The sequence below is a fragment of the Athene noctua genome, chromosome 1, assembly GCF_965140245.1.
Source record: "Athene noctua chromosome 1, bAthNoc1.hap1.1, whole genome shotgun sequence".
Taxonomy (NCBI): Eukaryota; Metazoa; Chordata; class Aves; order Strigiformes; family Strigidae; genus Athene; species Athene noctua.
Window position 1 is genome coordinate 75,274,379 of NC_134037.1, and position 20,500 is coordinate 75,294,878.

Genomic DNA, 20,500 nt, shown 5'->3' on the forward strand with positions numbered 1-20,500 from the left:
CTGTCATTTCCTATTGAATTCTCCTCTAGAACATGTCAGCTCAAATGCATACCTATGATACTCCCAATTTTATTAGGAAGCCAAAAAGCTGGTTTTGTTTTCTAAACAAAATCTTCCAACTCACCACTATTTCACCCACATGCTACAATCTAATCAATACCTACCTCCATTTGAGCATCCCACCTTCTCTCTCACATGATGCTGAAAAGCTCTGGAACAATTAATCACTAGACATGGCTATTTTCTACTTAGGAAGTAAAAATTAAAAATCATGGCATCCTATTTTTAAATAATAAATAGAAAATATTTATTTTACAGCATTTTCAAGATCATTTTGACAAAAAGGCAGTTTTCATCAAGCATTTGACAGACCAAAAGAAAGAACTTTTACAGGAAGCTTCATAGCTCATACAACTACATACACAGGGTGAGATCTTGCTCTTTAGATATATTTACGTATGTGTATGTTTCCAGTTTTAACAATTACAAACTAAAAGCTAATATACTGAATTTCAAGAAAACTTCTACTCATGATATAATTACATTTCAGTAATAAAATCAGTGCTTAATATGTTCAAAACAGACAGATATGAAAAAAATACAGTACCTTGCCACATTGCCATCTCCCCATCTCTACAAATCTGTTATGTTTCTTTTTCTTATCTATTTCATTCCTTCAAAGTCCAGCTTCTCGGTACTAGCTCTGTGCTACTGACAACATATGTTTTTGGAAACAGCACAACAAATCTTATACTAAGATTATAAGAAGATATAATTCATTGCCAGTGTGGTGATCATTAAAGACAACATGGCATTTTTCTGATTGCTTTAATGAGTAATCAGCATTAAAAAAAAAGAAGGAACAACAAAAAATATCCCCCTAAAAGCCCCAAGACACAAAAATCAACCAACTGACCTCAGGTGTCTTTAGTTTGTTATAGACAGCAGTCTGCTGACAAAGATATAACCATGTCTTTGGGCAAAGTCATTTCATGCTTTTCACATCGGGACAATGATAGCAATTGGCCACTAGTCATATTGAAAGGAGAAAACGTCGTGAAAAGAGGATGAGGAAAAAAGCCTCTATCAGGTTTTGAGCACCAGCCAAACCTTCTAATACCACTGCTATATAATTAGAGTAAAACAATGAGATTTGGATCTTCAGAGAAGAATTGGTGACTGGCAGGAGAACTTCTTAAAATTCAAGTGAAAAGAAAGAAAAATAGTAGAAATATGCTGAATTCAGAAAAACCCTAATAGAATGTTCACAACAAACATGGTTAAAATCAGGTTTTGCAACTATATTAACATGAAGAGATCTCTTAAAAATATCTTTGGAAATAAAGTGTAGAACTGTGGGACAGGTCCTCATCTACATTCAACAGCACAATAAAAGTTCATAGCAGCTAAAATCCTGTTTTGTATATGTATAATACGCACATTTATAAATAGGGTGATAATAAGTATAATTAAGTTCAAGCCACAGCAATTAGACCTGGACTTTGAACATGCCAGCCATTAGGGAGCTTTGGATTAGGCCCATCTCTAGGAAACTGATGAAGGATAGAGGAGGAGAAATGAGTGACAGAACTACAGCTGCCTAGAAGATACAATATTTTATATTAAATAGAAGTGAAAGCGCATGAAAAGAACACACAGCTAAACATCATAAAGAGATTAAAAGAACTGTTTGTAACAAACTGTGGGATTTTATGCACACATTAAGCACTGATGAAATTTCCTGTCTGGACATGATTCTAAGTTATCTGAAGCAACAAGGTAGTTAATTACCTTTCCGGTCTCGCCTTTATACTGGCATGTGCAAGACTCCTAAACCAGACTTTTTTCTTTTTGCATTTTCTTTTTTTTTTTTTTTTGTTAACCACACTTGCTGTGAACATGTAAAATAACAAGTTTTCAATGCACTGGTTTATTAATACAATATGTCTACTTCATAAAATATCTGCAAAATAAAGCACCCTATTATAAGGGTAACAATTGTCTCAGCTTGTATATGAAAAAGATGTGTTAGCACAGCATACAAACCTCCAAAGATCTATTGAATATTTGTAACAATGTGATATAAAACATGATTTAAACATAAAAATATTCATAGTATATACGACAATCTTCCAGCGGTAGTTATTGGACGTTACGCTTCACACATACCATACACACGCATACAGAAACACAAACGTACGCTCACTCTCTTAGTTCAAGACTGACTCTATAACCCGCAGCATGGAACTGCCTTTCTTTCAGAGTAATAGTTGTTGCTCTAAGTATACAGCTATTTTCCAATGTATTTGATTCCAAAGTAACACAAAGGAATGATGTAATCACATGGCAAATATGTTGTATTATGAAAAGTTAGTCAATAAATATTGTTCTGCTACAGGAAATGTTGTGTAACAGTTTAGCCACGTGGTTTGCAATCTTATACAAAAGGGCAGTTTTTCTCAGTCCTTATCATATTACAAGTACTACATCAAGGGCTTTCTTCAGAAACCTCTTGAGTCTTTACTTTATCATATTTCTTGCTCTGTTCACAATCAGTGTTAAAAAAAGCCCAGATCCCCCCAAAAAGCAGCCTAATACGAAGAACAAATTGTTCAGACAAAAGTCAGTAAGAGCCATGTGCTTTCAGATTATCTCAGCTCCTGTCCCCCAAACACATTATGCAGTTATACCACCTATGGAAACCAGGAAAAAATATATGTCTCATATACAAGTAGCTTCTTTCCTTCTCACCACACTCCACCCTTCCAACTCCTGGGTGTGTTGCTTCTGCAGCAGACAGACAGCAGTCATGAGATGTGCTAATGACTTCTCCAGGACACACTTCCCAGAGTCCTTTTCAAGCATTGCCAAGAGAGGGTGTGACTAAGTGTGGTTATTATTTTTTTGTCCTGTGTGTTTATTCATTTTTTTGCTATAGAAGTTGTCTCTTGGGTTTGTGCTTTGTTACGGTTTCCTATCATTTTCTCAAAGTACAGTATTTTGATTTTTAACAGCTAGAGAATTTTGAGCCCTCAGAATGGATTTTTTTTTCTTTTTCTTTCCTTTTATTTACTGAAGTTCAGGATGAAGTTTTTGCTCTGTCATATATGACTTTGTTCTTTGCTCTCTCTCCCCCCAGCCCTGGGAGACTTGTCTCCCCAGGACATCCCAGCAGGCAGCTGCCAAAGTCCTTCTCGTCTTGTCTCTTGCAGCCTCTACAGGGTGGACGAGCTCTGTTTATAATCCCTCAGGATGACAGAGGCATAGGTCACATCTGGGGGGGTGCAGAGCACCGACTCTGAGACGGGGGAGCTGGGCACCGAGCTGCCCGAAGCCACGGAATCCCGGAAAGGGGATGGGGGCGTCAGCGCCGGAGAGTCTTCCAGAGTCAGTTTGCTGGTTGCCGGCTCCTCCTCCTCCTCCTCCTCTGTGTTCTTCTCATAGACATATCCCTGAATGAGCTTCAGCTTCTCACTCTCCACTTCCTCAGCTGGAGGAGACAGGGGCTCCTCGCTGAAGGTGGACACCTGGAGAGGTGGCAGGGGCGGTTGCTCTGGCGGAGGGGGCTGGTAAGGGGGACGCACACCGTTCCCCAAGCCAGGAGCAGGGAGGACAGCGTTGAAGTCGGGGATGCCGGTGGAAAACTTGTTGACCACTCCTTGCAGCTGGTCCATGAGAGACCTTGGCTGCAGGGGCAGGCTCTTGGGGGGCTGCTCAGGCAAGAATAGGTGGGTCTCCTCTGTTGTGGCCTGCAGTGGAGGGGTCGAGGTCACCCGTCTGTGCACCACCATGGAGGGGCTGCCAGGCTGGTTGAGGTGAATGGGCTCTCTATCTCCTTCCTCCACCACATTGTACAGAGTCTTACTGCTGATGTCGGTAAAAGTCAGGCTCTTGCTTTGGCCGTGGTAGCTTTTAGTGAGGGGTTTGATCACCGCTGTCTGATTGCACCCTGTCTCCTGGCTCTTCACATGCACTGAGAGTCTGTGCCACATGTGTTCCCCCTTGGGAGCTTGTCTTCCACCTGGTTCAGACCATGACACAGACTTTCCATTAGAACTATGAATAAAATAAAGATGGGTTTATTTGCATTTACATTACACAGACATGGGCAGTATAACAAACAAGCCTACAAAACACTGATTGCTTTGCCTCATTAATAAGCCTCCCCCTTCCAGTTCTTCATGTCCTCCCAGAAATACTACAGAAGGAAACAACAGTGTCTTTTAACAGCAAGCAATTACTGTGATTTCCATCCAAAGGCAATTACTCCCTGCTGGTTACCCACCCTACAGCCAGCCTGGAAAGCCTAGCCCGTGGGAAGGGCTCTGGGAGGGGTGGTTGTGTTTGGAGTACGCTAGCTATGTCATTTTGTATATAGGTTTGCTCACCCCACCTTGCAGGGGGGAAGAAAAAAAAAAAAGGGGGGGGGGGGGGGGAAGTCACAGGAAGAGCTGCAATTAAGCCTGATTTGCAGTTTATAGAAAATATTTCCAAACTGCTGGAAGAAAAACATCTCACAGCCTTAACCTTTAGCACTCTGGGTAGAGAGAAGAATGGTTACTAATCTCTCCTTTCCTTTTTATTCCCTGGCTCCCCTTTGCATTTAGGAACAGATTAGCTATTACAGAAATGAAGGACTCCCAGGGCCTGCATGAGGTAGGAGGCAAACTTACTTCTTCACAGGTCACTATTATTTACAAACCAGGATAAAATGCTGGGACTGAAAACGGTTTGTGCAGGTGGAGGGGCAAGTAGTGACATGATCATGGTGAGCCGAACCCTCCAACTCTGCATGCAGGTGGGATCCCATCAAAACGCTGGGCTGTTTTGCTGGGTGAGGACCTGAGGGTGAAGTCTGTCCCTAAGGACCTGTAGGTTTTTTTGCATTTCTCTGTACCTTTGCAGGGAGCAGCACTCAAAGCAGAGTGGTATCCTATTAGCGGCTCATGGGACAGAGAGCTGAGCTATACTTAAGAGGACCAAGCAACTCTTTAATTGCAGGTCAGGCAGTAGAGATCATTCACAAATTATAATATACATCACCTGGGTGGAAACCCGAGACGGAGAAAAATTCTGCGATGATTTATGCGAAGCAGCCTTATCTCGGGGTTTCATCCCTCAGGGGGCAGAAGTAAACAAAGGACTGAATTTCAGCCCCTGTGATTGCAGTGAAGGTGGGAGGCAATCTGGGTGGGAGGCTGGCACAGCCTCCTGCTACTGCACACACCGGGGGAGATCTCTTCCCTTACATACAGCCTGCAGTATTTTTCGAAGTATTTTGCTTTTCCTTGCTCACACTCATGTGCTTCTCTTTTTCAGGGAGTAAATAATTACCAGTTGAAATTTGTAAAAAATATATTGACTGACTTTGTCACAGCTGGAAGAAACTGGTACAACACAGATAATGTTGTAAATCTGGCAAAGCGGAAAAGAAATGTACATGACAATGTGGCACTTTTCTGCTGAGCAGCCAACATTCCTGGAGAAAAAAAAGAATTTGAGATGGATCCAAGCTGGGAAGTTCATCTCCAACACCAGACTCCAAATGATGGACCTGTGACTCACCACCTCGTGGGAACTGGCTCACAAGCAAGGGCCAATCTAAAAAATTCATAACTCCCTGGAGCATGTAGTTGGTAGGACCTGGAGCTGTTTGGATTTAGAGCTTTAACTTAGAGGGGAAAAAACCATGTTCCCAGCTGAAGAATGAAACCTCTATATTGTAGTGATCAATGAAAAGATAAGAATGGTTTAGAAGCATTCCTGTTTTGATCAAAATGAGCTGTGATATGACTTTTTTTTGAAGTGCTATAGAGATAAGCAAATGAATGTAACTGTTGGGCGTGAAAGATTTTTAAAGTAATGTTTTAACATACCGACATCTACAAACTCCTCACACAGAAACATATTTTATCTGTTTTAACTTCAAAACAAGTCTCTTCTTGTAGAGAGGAAAAGAAGTCAAGTGCTCTCAGTATATTTTGCTGATTGTATAGCTTACAAATACTGCAAAGGGCTTTTCTGATAAAAACATGATGGTTATCTGCTGTCTCTTATGCTAAGTCCACTTCTGCATCATTTACTTCACATCTAGCTCTGGTGCATCATTTCACTTTTGAATCCCTCCTCATACCATCTGTTTAGTCTCTTATCTCATTTTGCTCCCAAGATTTTGTATTTTACATCAAAGGCAAGCACTGCTATTTTAAGGAACTCACTACCTCTGTCTTCAGATCTTCCTCCTATTCAGTTCATTTTCCTCCCCCTCACTCTCAAATTCTGCTCTTCTGACTTCTTTCTTCTGTAGCACTCTCCATAACGTGCTTAATTGAGCCCAAAGTCAACAGTCATACTTAAATCAAACTGTGCTGGGACTGCAATACCCAAACGGAAACGAGTCTCTTAATCAGGATTTGTCTGTTACCGTCTTGCTCTACAGGAAAGCTGGTGGTGCCAAAGGGCTTGCCTCCGCTTGCCAGACCTCACTGCTCACGACTCCTATGGCCTTGTGACAAACAGCTTTAGAGACACAGCAGGTCTCCGTGGGGTCAATCTATTGATTTCCACCAGGAAATCTCTCTTTTCTGTTACTGTTTTCCTCAGTCTCTTGTTCCAGTTCCAGTTCTTTCCCTCAACTTCATCTCCTTTCTGTGTCCGTGCATCATTAGCCTGTTAATGAGTCACATGAATGACGAAGTCACAAGACTGTCATAGAGATACCTGGGCTCTGTCTTGCTGGACAGCTGGTAGGGAGTCACACCGAGATTGACATATTCAGGCAGAATTAACAATTAACATGCAAGAAAAATGCTTGTTATCCTGGAACAAAGACCAGCTATCTCAAATGGCATTTATCAAAATTTAGACAAAAAGTGGAGATGGGGCTGGAAAAGCTCAGACCTGAACTGGGCCTCAGCGAGGTAGGAGTCAACTCACTTGTGCAAAGCATTGATGACAATCCTGACTGCATGTGGTGACCATCCTGATGAATGGTCACCATTCACTAAGTGATTGCCACCTTCTTGTTTGAAGGAAGCATCCATGGGAGAAGGTGAAGATCAAAATAATCTGCCTGGTATAATGGGAGAAAGGATAATTTTTCCACACAAAGGCAGGAGAGGCCATCAAGCCAGGTTACAGCTGGGATGAGGTGGACTAATGAGTGTTTTCTTGCTTTTATCAATGATGGTTAACCATTTAATGTCCATCATGTATTTGACTTTTCTAACTTTCTCCTTTGTACAATTTCCCATAGGATTTAGGCTTCACATTTACTGCCTAGAAGCAAACTCCTTGAAGTCTCAAGGGATCTTAAGGGATCTTTGTAGTTATGTATACCCACTGTACCAGTCCATGCATTATTTCTTCAAATCCTTGTATCTAGCCTAAATGTTCAGACAGGTTCTTGCATATCCTAACACATAAGATGTGCTTGGGTTTGCTTTATAGGCAAGAACATACATTGAATTTAGCTGCTGTTTCTCAATTTTCACCACAGCTTTGTCTAGGGTTTTTGTATTTTTGGGGAATAGACTAAAGTATATTTCTTGTGTGAATTTTTATTACTTCCATGAACAGATTTGTCACTATTTTTGGTAACTCAAAGTGTTGTTTTTAATACATACACTGATCGTTACAATGTACTACTCTCTGCATGACTCCTGGACAGTCATTTTCAGATACTTTCAGCTGATGATTATAGACACTAAAGAAGCCAGAAAATATCTTCAGACCTTAATAGTTACTTGTAGAAAGTCTTTAAAAGAATTGATGTACCCAAATCTGAAACTGTGGTCCAAAATACCCCCGCCCAGCTGTAGGACATACCTACAGCTTGTTATCTGGCTCACTGTTCATTGTTAAGTATCTCCAGCTGCCCAAAATCCCACTTGTGCTTGTGACTAGGAGTGCCTCAGACTCAAGTCCAGTCACAGGCCAAGAAGAGAGTCCTGCTCTGCCAGTGCCTGCAGTATCTGACCTTGTTGGCTTCCTTGAAGCAATGTCAAGTCTGAGGACCCCACAGCAGGTGGTTCTTCCCCACACTGCAGGGTCCTGAAGATGTGTTACTTTAGGCATTGGACAGCAAAGGTTTCTTTACATCTTAGAGGCTGAATGAGCCTGAGGTGGAAGATGACTGCCCTGGTGGTCTAAGGTAAGCTAGTCTGCGCAACTCTCTGATCCTCTCACCAGTGAAGTTATAAGCCTGAGATCCAGTGCCTGTCTTTTTTTGCCTTGAACGTGAAAAGGTTAAACAAAGTGATATGTGCTCTGATGAGGTTAACTTTAGGAACACACATGTTGGGAAATGGCTCCTCATCTGATGTAGTTCATGTCACTGCCAGAGTGAAACAGCTGGAGATGCAGTCAGGCAAAGTACTTGAGAAAGAGCCCTTCCAATTAAAAAGGAAGGGACATTCCTTATTCTGTTAGAATTCATCTGATTTCATTCCTTTAGGATGCCAGAGTTGGGATCTGTTACCTTCCCCAAGTGGCAAAGAGCTGAGGGAGCATCTTAACCTTGCTGAGATGAGGAATACAACCATTTGGGCCAGTCCTGGTGGTGTGTGTTAGACAAGATTTGGAGCACAGATTTATGATATAAGGCTGTTGTTTATTTTGTTTGGTTTTGTTTGTTGGTTGGTTGTTGTTTGGGGTTGGTTTTTTTATTTTTTGTGGGTTTTTTTAAGCAATAATGGCCATTAACCAGTGGAAGAGGTTATAGGAGAAGTGATATATGTTGACTTTCTTTCATTGTCACACTGATGCTTTGGCCAAACCTACCTTCTTGTAGCCACTGTAGTAACTGAAATGCCACAGCCAGTAGGAGGCATTGGGAAAATCTAGTGGACCCTTCTACAAAGATAAAATCTTAGGGATGAACACTAAATGCAACCTGAGAAGGTCCTATCAACTTTGTCAGCAAAAAATAGGTCCAAACCAAACCCTGAACTATCTTATCAGCAACCAGATGAGGTCAGTGGCAGGCACTGCCCAGTCAACAAATGATGATCCCACCTTCACAGTGCAGGGCAGTGTTACTGGACGTCTGACAACTGTGCTCCAGAAAGCAGCAGGCACTGGGCCATCCCTGTGCCCTTACACAGAGATAGCCAGCCTTCAGAGACAGTGGGGAAGCAGAGCAAAGGAAAAGCCCCATCCAAAAACTGTCTCAGCCCAAATAGCAGTTTCTGATCGATGCCTTTCTAGGGAAGCCAGCAGAGGAATTTCTGCCCTGCCCATAGAAAAACAATTAACCATCCACAAGTTTTCTCCAACCCTGCAGTCACGTTAGAAGCAGTAATGAGCCTGAGCAAAGCTCCGTCCCTCTACGGCCTCACCATTCTCTGGACCCAAACTAACAAGCTTAAAATTTAAGGCTAATACCTGCACTGCAGCACATTGCAGGTGCTTTGCTGGTATCCCCAAGGTCTCTTCCATTATTGTCTCCATTTCAGTAAGACCACTGGGGTATGAAATTTGATTAGGGGAGTGAGCTGGTTTTAATCCAGGGTAGTGATATCTCCCTGTGCTAACCAGGGCCTCCCCTCGGAGCTGCAGCAGTCAACCCTGCCACTCATTAGCAGAGCAATTCATGCTTGTTCCTACAAGCCTAATTTTTGGAGCACTGCTTCTAGGGACTCATCTCTTTTACTAACCCAGGTTTAACTTCTCTATGGTTCACCCAAGAGTGAGGGAGCCATTATCAAACACAGTCCCTATCTGGTGTATGCTCAGGGGTTTTTTTTGCCTGATATTATCACCTAAAGGAAAAAAAATAGAAACACAAACTAATGGGGTTTTTTGCCTGATATTATCACCTAAAGGAAAAAAAATAGAAACACAAACTAATTTCAGCCCTAGTCCAGTTACAGTGTAATCTCTATTTTAGTGATAAGAGGATCTTACAACAGTTCTCACAGTGTGACTCCAGTGGTTTCTGTGGTGCTGTATAATTAAAGCAAAGTTTAACCTGCCACTTGTGTTTCTGGAAATTTAAATTACTGAACTAACTTTTCCTTGTCGCTCCCCTCCCTTGTTTTTTAGGACAAAATTGCCTTAGGCATGGGACACAATGTTCTATGTAAATTAGAGAGCTACTTTAAATGTATGATGGTAACAGCTGTACAAAATACAGGAAAATATAATGTTGTCAGGCTGTCTCACAGGGGCAGAACCTGATGAGACCTGAGGTTGTTTTGAGTGAGCACAAGCCCAGAGTCACGTTTCCAATCCTCCGTCTTGCCACTGGCTTATGTCAAGTAAATCTAACCTATTAATTTTCTTCATTAATTACTCTGCTGCAAAAGTTAAATATTACTTGATCTGAGCTACACATAGTCTTTCTAATGTACATTGACCCTAATGATAACTGATTTTTTTTTTTTAATGGAAATGTTAATATTATACAGTCTGTAACGTGGATCCAGTAGCTATGTTTAGCCTGAGTACTCTGTGACATGGTCCTGTTTTCCATCCAGAGGGTCCCCAGGTTGGGGTCAGACTCTCGGGGCAGGATCAGAGAGTGCCAGCTCTACACCCTCATCACCCAGGCAGGGAAAGCAGGAGCCAGGAGTGGGGTCACATGCTTTACGCTTGTGCTACTGTGGAACTGGGTTGCTGCTAGGCACACACCCGGTCCGGGAGGCAGGGAAGTACTCCCAAATCCAACAGGTCAGATATATCCAGACATCCATAAATAAATAGCTTTATTCACTTTGGGACTGAATAATTATGTATATGTACATAGGCATTTTAATACAATTATAAATTCAAGGGGGACAAGAGAGATGCTCACTTCAGTGCTTCAACGCAGCTGAAGTCCTACAACTTTAGCATGTATCACAGATCTTACCTAGCTCAATAAAGGTGTGAGAATATTACACTGATAGAGTGTATGAAGGGCTGATGACTAATTATAATTACTACTGTCAATTTTTAGTCTCATCTGAAATATAGAAGCTATGTCACATTTCAGCCATCCATCTAATTATTAGTGAAGAAACTTCAGTTCACCAGTGTGTTCATTAAATATTTTGAAAAAGGTATCAAATAGATATTAATGTGCTGCTTGGAGAAAACAACTTATTCTAATAGAAAATATGAAGTGCAGGATAATAAAGAGTTTGTTGCAAATAGCAAGCAAATTTTCATAGTGTTCAGGAAATGAAGATCAGAAACCTGCAAATCAAAGTGAAATTAAAAAGTGCTCTTGCTAGTGAATTATTTTTGAAGAAGTTTATTTTGTTGTTATTAATAAGTAAACCCTACCAAATATTCAGAATTAATACATCCTACTGGATCACCTTAGTAATTTTTTTAAAGGATTTTAAATTTAATGTATGGAAAAAGTATGGTGTACATCATCAGAGATCCTCTGTTATCAATGGAGAAGCACATTTGTGTTATCTGAAGATGTGTCTTGTGCTGCACATTCTAATACATGTATATGACAGTGCAGCCAATGACAATACCTGAACTGAAGCATTTATTCAGACAGGCTTGAAAAGAAGCACAGCTAATAGAACCTGAAAACTGAAAATTACAATGTTTTGAGCAAAGGGACCTGGAAATCTTAGGAACATGGAAAGAAAACGATAGAATGAGATTACTTTAGGAAAAGTGTACGTGGGTGCAACTAATACAAAATAGTCTGTAGGACTGGAAGGCTGTGAAAATCAACAACCTTTAAAAAACACTGCATCAAAAGAAATACCATAGAAAAAGATCAAGAGCTGCTGTTCAATAAGAAACACTAATTAATGAACTCTGAATATAATAAAATGACAAAAATAGCCCATGAATTCTGTGTTACCCACTCAAAAGCACCATACCATGGTACGGAGAGGTCTCTCCTATGAATGCAGATTAATAATAATTAAGACATTTGGAGGTTTTTCCTTGCTTTCTGTAATCCTCTGTGGTTCTGATGGAAAATTATTTGGGGCACCACATTTTTTACCAGAAAGATATTGTCAAGCTGGAAGTTGTATCCAGAACAGAAACAAAAAAAACATCGGGGACAGAGAAGAGATTGTGTGAGAGAAAGCTAAAATAGCAGAATATGTTCTGTTTGTTTTCAAACATCTGAAAGGCATTAGCACCAAGGCTGGAAGGTATTTCACATAGCATATACACATAGCACAACCAAGAGCCCTAAATGAAATTACAAAAGGACCAAATTATACTGAAAATCCAGAATATTTCCTAGCCAATAGCTGTATCAGGGCAGGAATGTATTCCTAATGATTCCATTAAAAGCCCGTTGCTCTAGATACTGGCTGTCAAATAGTGTGCAGCCCTTGAGGAGGTAGTGGTCAATGAGGTCTTTTTCCCACTGTAACTTGTCAGATTCTCTGGTACACTTGAGAATAAAATAAACTCCAAGCAGTTTAAACAATGCTTGAAGAGCCATCAGACTTGCCTTAGCATGCCAGCATTTTGAGTGCAAACTTAACCCAGTTGCCACAGGAAGCTTAGTCTTGAGGTCCCTCATATGTAATATACAGCTCTCCCTAATATGCTGCAGTAGATAAAGCAGCTAGTAAAGCCTGTGGGTTTTCTGGGTGTATCTGAAAGTTTCCATGGTAACAAATGTGCAGCTTCAGAAGAAAAGAGCCCTGAAACTCAAAGCTGATGTTTCTGAGTTTTTTCATAGGATAATAAATTTGTATGATTCTATGTGTTCATAATTCTGCATTTCTGACCATTTCCAGGGTCATATGGAGAACGGAGATCAACATTACCACAACAGATGCTAAGTATTGTGTACATCAAGAGAGTTTCAAGTCCCTACATGTAATTGCTTGTCACTGGAAGGTGAGGAAAACCATAGTACCCATGGTGATTTCTAGTATGTTGGGGTAGCGAAGCAGGGCTTCCTCAGGAAAATCCACACTCACAAAACACTGCAGTTCTGGTGACTGACACTCAGGCATGAGGCCAGACAGTGGTGATAGACATCTGGTGGTACGGCCTACTGCTCAGCCCAGGCTGCATGGCCACCGGGCTGCATGGCCACAGTCACTGATGGAGAACATGCCCTTCCCCTGGCCACAGTGAAGCACTGTGGGCCTCTGAAAGCATCAGTCCTGGCTGGAGGGAGGGGAAAACCTGAGGGGCAGGGACAGGTGGGGAAGCCAAAATAGCAAGCTTCATGCTCAGCAATTTGAAAAGCTCCGCTGCTTTTTAAAGCCTTTCTTATCAGTGCAGATGCCATAAGCATTTAAAGTCCCATTGACTGGTTGGAGTCCCAACAGGGGTGTTTCTCAGGAGCTCATGTGGATGAGGATTATTTTTTCCAAAATGAAAAAAAAAATCCCAAGCATTGTCATGCAAAAAGCAGTAGGTTCAGCCTTCCCTGTGCTCAGGAGTTTTACAGCCTGCACCCATGCCTTGTGAATATAATCGGTTGTTGCATTCGCGTTTGCCTCCTAATGGTACGTCTGTGTTGGGCTCCCATTTCGTCATCAGTCTTTCCAGACAGACAATTGGTGATCTGTGCCCTGGGAATCTGCAGCACTTGTTCCAGATCAGAAAAGAAGGGCATATTGTTGTAGGACTGGAAGCTAATAACAAAATGTTTGTACTGCTCTTTACACTGGCTTTGTAAAGTTTGCTTTTCAGGGTGGCAAATCTGGTTGCTGCACAGGCCCTGTAAAACCATCACAACTGCTCCAAATGTCTGACATATTTGATGTATTTCTCCTGATCTGCAAATCAGAGGGGCGGATTTGATTAACACCATTGTTACGTGTCCACAGCTAGCATAGACTGTTGGGGACTGTACAGGACTAGAATGCTTTGTTGCTGATTAGCAGAGCTGAACAGCCTCTCTGGCTGTAGCGAGACAGTGCCGCTCAAAATGCTGTGTCAGTGGATCACAGGCAGCTTTTCACCTAGTCACTGCACAACCTTCCCTGGGGCAGGGAGCAGGACTGTTTCACATCTGTAGTTTATCAGATGGAAACGAGTATAAATCTGTCCTGGAAGAAATGAGGCGAGGCCTTTCTGTTTCTGCAACAGCTAGCATGTTTTCTCCAGCAGCTTTGTGTTTGCTCAGAGGGCAGTATTTGCACTTCTTGCTTCTGAAGAGCTGGACTTTGCTATTGTTCACTGAACAGAGAACATACAGAATCTGAACATCATTCAGAAATTCTAACAGGCAAAATTTCTCTGCTATTGTTCAAAGGTACTTTAGGGCGACTGTTTGTTCCTGGGCCAGATTCTGCTGGTTTTATGCACATGTGCCTGTTCATGATTTCCCTGTTCTGTGAATCCCACCAAACCAGTGTTTTCTGTGTTCCCTCTGCTGGCTCTGCAGCAGCAGTTCACTAACAAGCACCGCTGGCAGGAGCTGTGCACAGCAAAGGTGTCTTGCCGTGAGACAGCCACTAGATTGTTGTTTAAAGCACGCAGGATAATGTCATCTCCATGCAAAACTGTAAAAAAGAAAAAAAATGTTGGCTAAATGGAAAAAGAAGATAAAATTAGTACAAAAAAAGGATGTATTTGCAAAGTTGTAGGCATTTACAAATAAAGTCGAAGGCTTTGAAAAAAATACTAAAAGCTGCAAAAAAAATTATTCAGTGTCCTCTTCATCACATCTGGACAATCAGATTAAGGCATTGTGTGAAACAGGGGACATAAGCAACTTTCCCATCTTTAATGGCATGCACCACATTTGTCCCATCATTAGACATGATAAACCAATGAGAAAGAGAAAGCAAGGGGTAAAACCACTCTTTGTCATGCAGCTTCTCTTACACATTCACTGCAGTGTGGGATTTTTCAAAGCTGCACATGTGCCGACGGACACTGGCTGGTGGGCGAGAACTCTGGCTGCCTCTTCCTGAAGATTGAAAAGAAAAAGACACCCAGTGAGTGGTTATACACATGTGCACACATGGTGGCTATACCACTCAATAGGGTGCCTGTCCCTAACCTTCACCTAAGGGTCACTGTGGGCTTTCCCATCTTTTCTCCTCTTGTCACCTCGACTTCCACATGGATTTTTCCTTGACTCCAGCATGGTACTGTTTAAAATAGGTTTCTCATGGTGTTCATTCCTGCTTCCTCTGCTGAGCCCTCATGCACTTTACATAGCAGATGGCAAGGGCTGCCGTGCATCTAGCTGTCAGAGGGAGTTCTCCCCTGGTATTCTCAATGCAGGGTGAAATCATGAAAAAGGAGCATCTGCCTTTCACATCTTATTTACAAAAGCATCACTAAAGGTTTTTGTTGATGGAGTTTTTAGTATATTCTCAGCTCCTGCTTTTTCCTGTGTCTCTTATTCCACTAATCTGCTTTTCTAAACATTTCATTTACTTTTGAGGTGTAGCTGGTCACTCGCTTTCATTATATGCGATTTCACCGCATGTACTTTTTTTTTTTTTTTTCAAGGAAATGTTGGCCTTATTGAGGTAGACACAAAATGAATAGTCTCCTAGATGCTCTATCTGCAATGGTAATTCAAAAAGGGATTGCAGATTGCAGTTTTGGCCATTAATATAAGACAATTTCCACTTCATTTTTCTCTTCTTCCTTACCCTATCAAGCGGATGCAAACTCTCATTTGTCTTACCCAATATCAATAAAAATATATATACACACACGCGTGCTTTGACAAAAATCTCAGATATTTTTGCACATGGAATGTATCAATGAATTTCTGCAAAAAAAAAAATTGTCATTGTATTGCAAATAAAATGCAAATCAAAATTCAGCATTTATCCCCATCAAACAATCATAGTGCATGCTTGCCAGACTTTTATTTACCTCAAAACAACAGATTCATGGATGGTATGTGCATGTACTACATACTCAGTACAGCTGCTCATGAGCCAAACAAGCCATTCTTCTCATTACATACTAAAGCACAGGAGCACAGCATGATGTACACAGAATACATGCATACCCATTTTGGAGAGGTAGATGCCTTGAGATGACTTCTGAACTATTATGAATAAAACACAAATAAGACATACTGCTGAGCAATTTTGTAAACCTACTCACTTTGAAGTCTCTAGAATAATTAAATTCCTTACCAGGTGTAATGAGATCTCTGAGATTTGACAGTTTAAAGGCGATCATAATCAGGAACTTAGCTACCATGCTCTCTCCTACACCCTATTAGAGTTACAGAGATTATTAAGCTTCTGATTAAACAGAATATCCAACATTTCTACAGAACTCCAGTTTTTTTCATCTATTGGCAGAATAAGAGTTTTCTACTTTCTGTGCTTGCTTTGTTCGAACTCAGAAATAAGTAGTTTATTCAGTCACGGGAGCTAATTTTATAAAAGAAGTAGCAACATGAAGTTGATTTTCTGAGAGAAAAATTCAGTTCTAAATATATTTCACACATGTGCAGTGGTGTATGCACAATAGATGGAACGCAGACATGGAGAGCCTTGCTCGGGGACCTTGGAAAACGTGGAAGACTTTTGTTTCAGAGCACTGCTTGGGACCTGGGTCTTTCTGAGTCAACAGGCTTTGTCACCCATTGTCCCTCAGCTACTGCAGTTTGCAGTCACTTCTGGCTTACTTAGTTGCGCCCCTTGCTCCCCCCTGGAGTGGGTTCGGAACATTTTGCTCTCCAAACTTTGGGCATCTGTAGGTCTTGTTATGAAATCCTGTTATGTGCAAGGAAGAAAGAAGCCTTCTTTCTCAAGCGGTCCAAAATGCTTCTTATCATATTCAAAATATAATGACCTCTTTCCTTACTGTGACTGCAGTCGTGCTCCTCAGTCAAAACCAAACACAGATATTGCATGTAATAGAGTATGCATCCCCCAAATGCCTCACCAGGTTTGCATTCTGTGGAAGGCTGTTGTTAAAATGCTGCCAAGCTCCATGAAAGCAGTGGTCTGCCTTTTGGTCAAGGTCAAGGGGGATCCCCATATGCTGATATACAGCATATACACTACAGAAATCAGCTCTAAATCTCAAGGTTCATGGTTCAATAGATTTTGAACTTGGATTTAGAGTGAAATTAGATTTATAGTGTTATGAGAAATGTAGTGCATATGTTGATTATACTTCAGTGAATTATTTTGCAATTATCAAATCAGTGTCAACTGCATAAATAACAATAAATTGTTTTGAAGCATTCAATTTGAAGTATCCTTGCAGGCCTGCTTTATCTTAGTAGTAGTGTATGCTAATACTGCAGATCCCTGATTCAGAATTATTTTCCAGATCTCTGTACCTCTCTTTTTTCCTTCTGTTTTTAATTATGATAGTGTATCCCCTCTTCTTCCTCCCAGCCTTGGAGTCAGTGATGGCACTTCACGTACATTTCTGTGGTTACCAAAAATTTAGGTAGCCTGCCCATCTTTACAAGATGAGGATTAATGGGTCATTTGGGGGGAAGTCTTCTTATGGGTAATTCCTGCTGAGTGGTAATTTGTATCCTGAGCCCAGAGGCAGGATGGATCTTCTGCGCATTTGAACAAGAAGTTGGCGTACTATCATGAAAATGTCTGAACAGCTTTCTAATGAACCCCTGGGTGCACTAACAGGGAGTCTGGCAGAGGAAACAGGGTGGAAGGGCAGAGGGTTCCTGAAAGAAGTGCATTAATTTCTTTACTTTATGTTCTTTGAAGCAGAAAAAAGCTTCTAGCCAGTCATTCAGAACAGGGTAGGTAACAGTCCTGTTAAAATCTGCAGTGAGGAATATAGAGGATCTGAGAGAAGAGTCATTCCTGCCACTATTTTTTCTCTTAAGTGTAAATGAATCATCCCACGAGGCAAACAGCTGTGTCAGGATTGCAGGAAAGTGTAAATTGCTATCTGTAATGTTTTATATCTGAACAGCTATGGAACTAGAAACATTCACCTTCTGCTCTGGAATTACTCTCTCTGCTCAACCAGACTCTCCAAACAGACGCAAATTGAATGAATCTGTCTGGTGTCAAAGACAACTGAAGCACAGGACACTGTGTTACTTATCATCTGAAGCCACAGTCAGAGATCCTCCAGCCTAGATGTTGTCCCAGCTGTAAGAAAAGCTTTCACATTCCCCACAGTCAAAAACATGCAGAAAAGCATAGCCCCAGATTTTATACAATCTAATCTGAAACAACTGACAATCAATAACATTAGGAAGAAAGCAAGCTGGGGAGGAAATTCAAGAGAAGTGATGATGGCATCATGCTGAAAATTACAGTGATAGTCCTGAATCATTCCCTAGATTTTAAGAATTTACGTGTAACCCATAGCTTTAATACAGGAAAGGAGAAACCTTGTGCCATGTGCCCTGTGGTACACTGCCATCACATCCTAGAGTAATTCCTGCTCCGGCATTCAGACTGACTGCCCTCCCCACTCCTAAGGGACAACTCAACACCAGAAACATTCTAGCCTGCGTTTCACCTCCTCAATCCTCTAACAGACTGCAAGGTGACTGAGGAAGTAAGCACACTTCGTGTTTAGAACTGGATCAGTAAAGTGCTCAACTAAACTCATCCAAAATCCTCTTGTCTCTCTAAATCTAGCATCTTCCTAGGCAGAAGCATGTTCATCTTCTGACATTTGTGTCCTTGAAAGGTCAGGGTTTATATATGGTTGTCTTGGCTGGATCAAGATATAGCTACATAAAAAGAAGCAAGGCCATGTCCTTTTCCTGTAGGAAGAGGAGCTGCATTTTCAATGCCTTTTGTTTAAGCCAGGATCTGATAGAAGATTTCTGCTATATATTACGTTAACTCAATAGATGAGGTTGGGAAGACGGTCAGGTTTTCAGTACAGACTCATTTTTAAAACACGAGTCCTGAATTCCAAGCTAAGTGACGGTTTGCAATAATTTATCTGAGTTTTAACTTAATTATGCTAATCAATGGTGCAGTGGCAGTTTTTGGAGAGAAAGAAATCATTAAGAATTGAGGAGCAAAAAGCACTGTAAGTAGGAGGGAGGTTACAGGGTCATTCACCCTTGCCAGGCAGAGTGAGCTATACAGATAAATATCACGCATGCAGGACTGAGGAGCTGGAGGGATTTCACAGCACACCCCCTCTCTGTCAAGGTGTGCGCATCTGCCAAAGAGGACAGAACAGTCACAGTCACCAAGGACAACATAGTCCCAGTAGGATGCCCAGAAAGACCCAGCACTGAGCTGCACAGTGGAGACAGAACTAAGGCTGCGCTTCAGGTCACTCGGGGCCAGCAGGAGCCAGCTGTGCGCCCAGGGGAGCACCTTGGCCCTCCCCGGCTGCTCACTCCTGCTGCTCCATGCACCCCTTTGCCACAGCGCAACCCTTGGTGCGATTGCTCAATCAGATGACAGAGAATGACAGGGACACCTAATCTAGGTCACAGCTAAACCAGAAAAAGAAAGGAGGAAGAGATATTATCTGTTCCTGGCTCCAGTTTGTGACATAGCCACCCAGGTCCTCATTCCTACATAAGTGAAGAGACAGCATGGGGTAAAGAAGGCTTCAGGTGTAATTTCTGGTTTAGGGCAGCTTAAAGCATTTGTGGATTTACAGGCTATAACAGCCCAAAGTAGCCACAGGCAAATATCTTGGCTGTCCAGGATGGCGGCAGAAGAGGTTTTTGAGATAACCTATATAACCCTAAGGATTAAGAAATGTGTATAGCCTTATGCTTCAGAACACGAGAAAGTGAAGGAGGAAGGACTGGTCACTGACTGGGGAGCACAGAGATGCCAGGGGCCATTTGTACCCCACAGGAACCTGTACCGCTCACACATGCGAGCTCCCACTGCCCACACACATGAGCCCCTGCTACAGTCCCGTGAGCCCACACTGTGCACACGTGAGCTCCCAAGGACCCCTGAGGAGCTGCTGGGGTGTCCCTGCATGCTCAGGGCATTAACCTGCCAGCTGGGGCACAGAGCCAGCAGCAGTGGGGTTAATGCCACCCACGTGCTTCATCTGCTCACTGGGCATTTTTTGCAGTGGTTTGTGCTGCTGTGGCTATGCTTTCAAGCATAGTCCCTTGTCAGTCCTTGTTGGTCTGCTCAAGGAAGATAATCCCTCCATGGGGGCTTACACAGACTTTGGGATTTGCTTGGGTTTTGTTTGTGTGGTTGTTTCTTGGGTATTTTGCTGCTGGCTGTCTGGTCAGCTGGCTGGTTTGGGGAGCTTTGGGGTGCAAAAAAATGAGTATGTGAAGTAAGTCCCGATTTCCAGACAACCCTTGATCTGGGCATGCAAGACTTGCAAGCCAGACAAAACAGGTGGAACTGAACCATCTGAAATGATCTAGCTTGTGCCATGAAAAGAAATGGCCAGAAGAGAAGGTAGAAAAATATTTTCCATGGAAGTAGAGGGGAAGTCTAGCAAGAGCTTTAAGTAAGAAAGCAACAAGAGCAGACATTCCTGGCTTTATCACACTAAGGCTGAGGAAAGATTGATAGCACTGGGTAAAGAGAAGGTGGATATACTGGCTAGAAGGTGGCTTGCAGGTGGGCACTTAAACTGAGCCTGTGATTCTCTGGGGGTAGCTGGGACTGCTCAGACTAAAACTGCAAACATCAGC

At 42.0% G+C, this 20,500-nt stretch overlaps 1 protein-coding gene across 6 annotated transcripts in view; it reads right to left on the reverse strand.

The window, feature by feature from the left end:
• Positions 1-323: 323 nt before the first annotated feature.
• GRM1 (glutamate metabotropic receptor 1) overlaps positions 324-20,500 on the reverse strand; it is a 201,123-nt gene continuing 180,946 nt past the window's right edge. For 5 of the 6 annotated variants that reach the window (XM_074896595.1, XM_074896598.1, XM_074896596.1 and 2 more), the window contains one exon: positions 324-4,056. In XM_074896595.1, the coding sequence (XP_074752696.1) occupies positions 3,216-4,056 (841 nt within the window). In that variant the 3' untranslated portion in view covers positions 324-3,215. Of the gene's footprint in view, positions 4,057-14,763; positions 14,849-20,500 lie in introns of all 6 variants that reach the window. The other variant, XM_074896599.1, reaches the window with a different exon arrangement.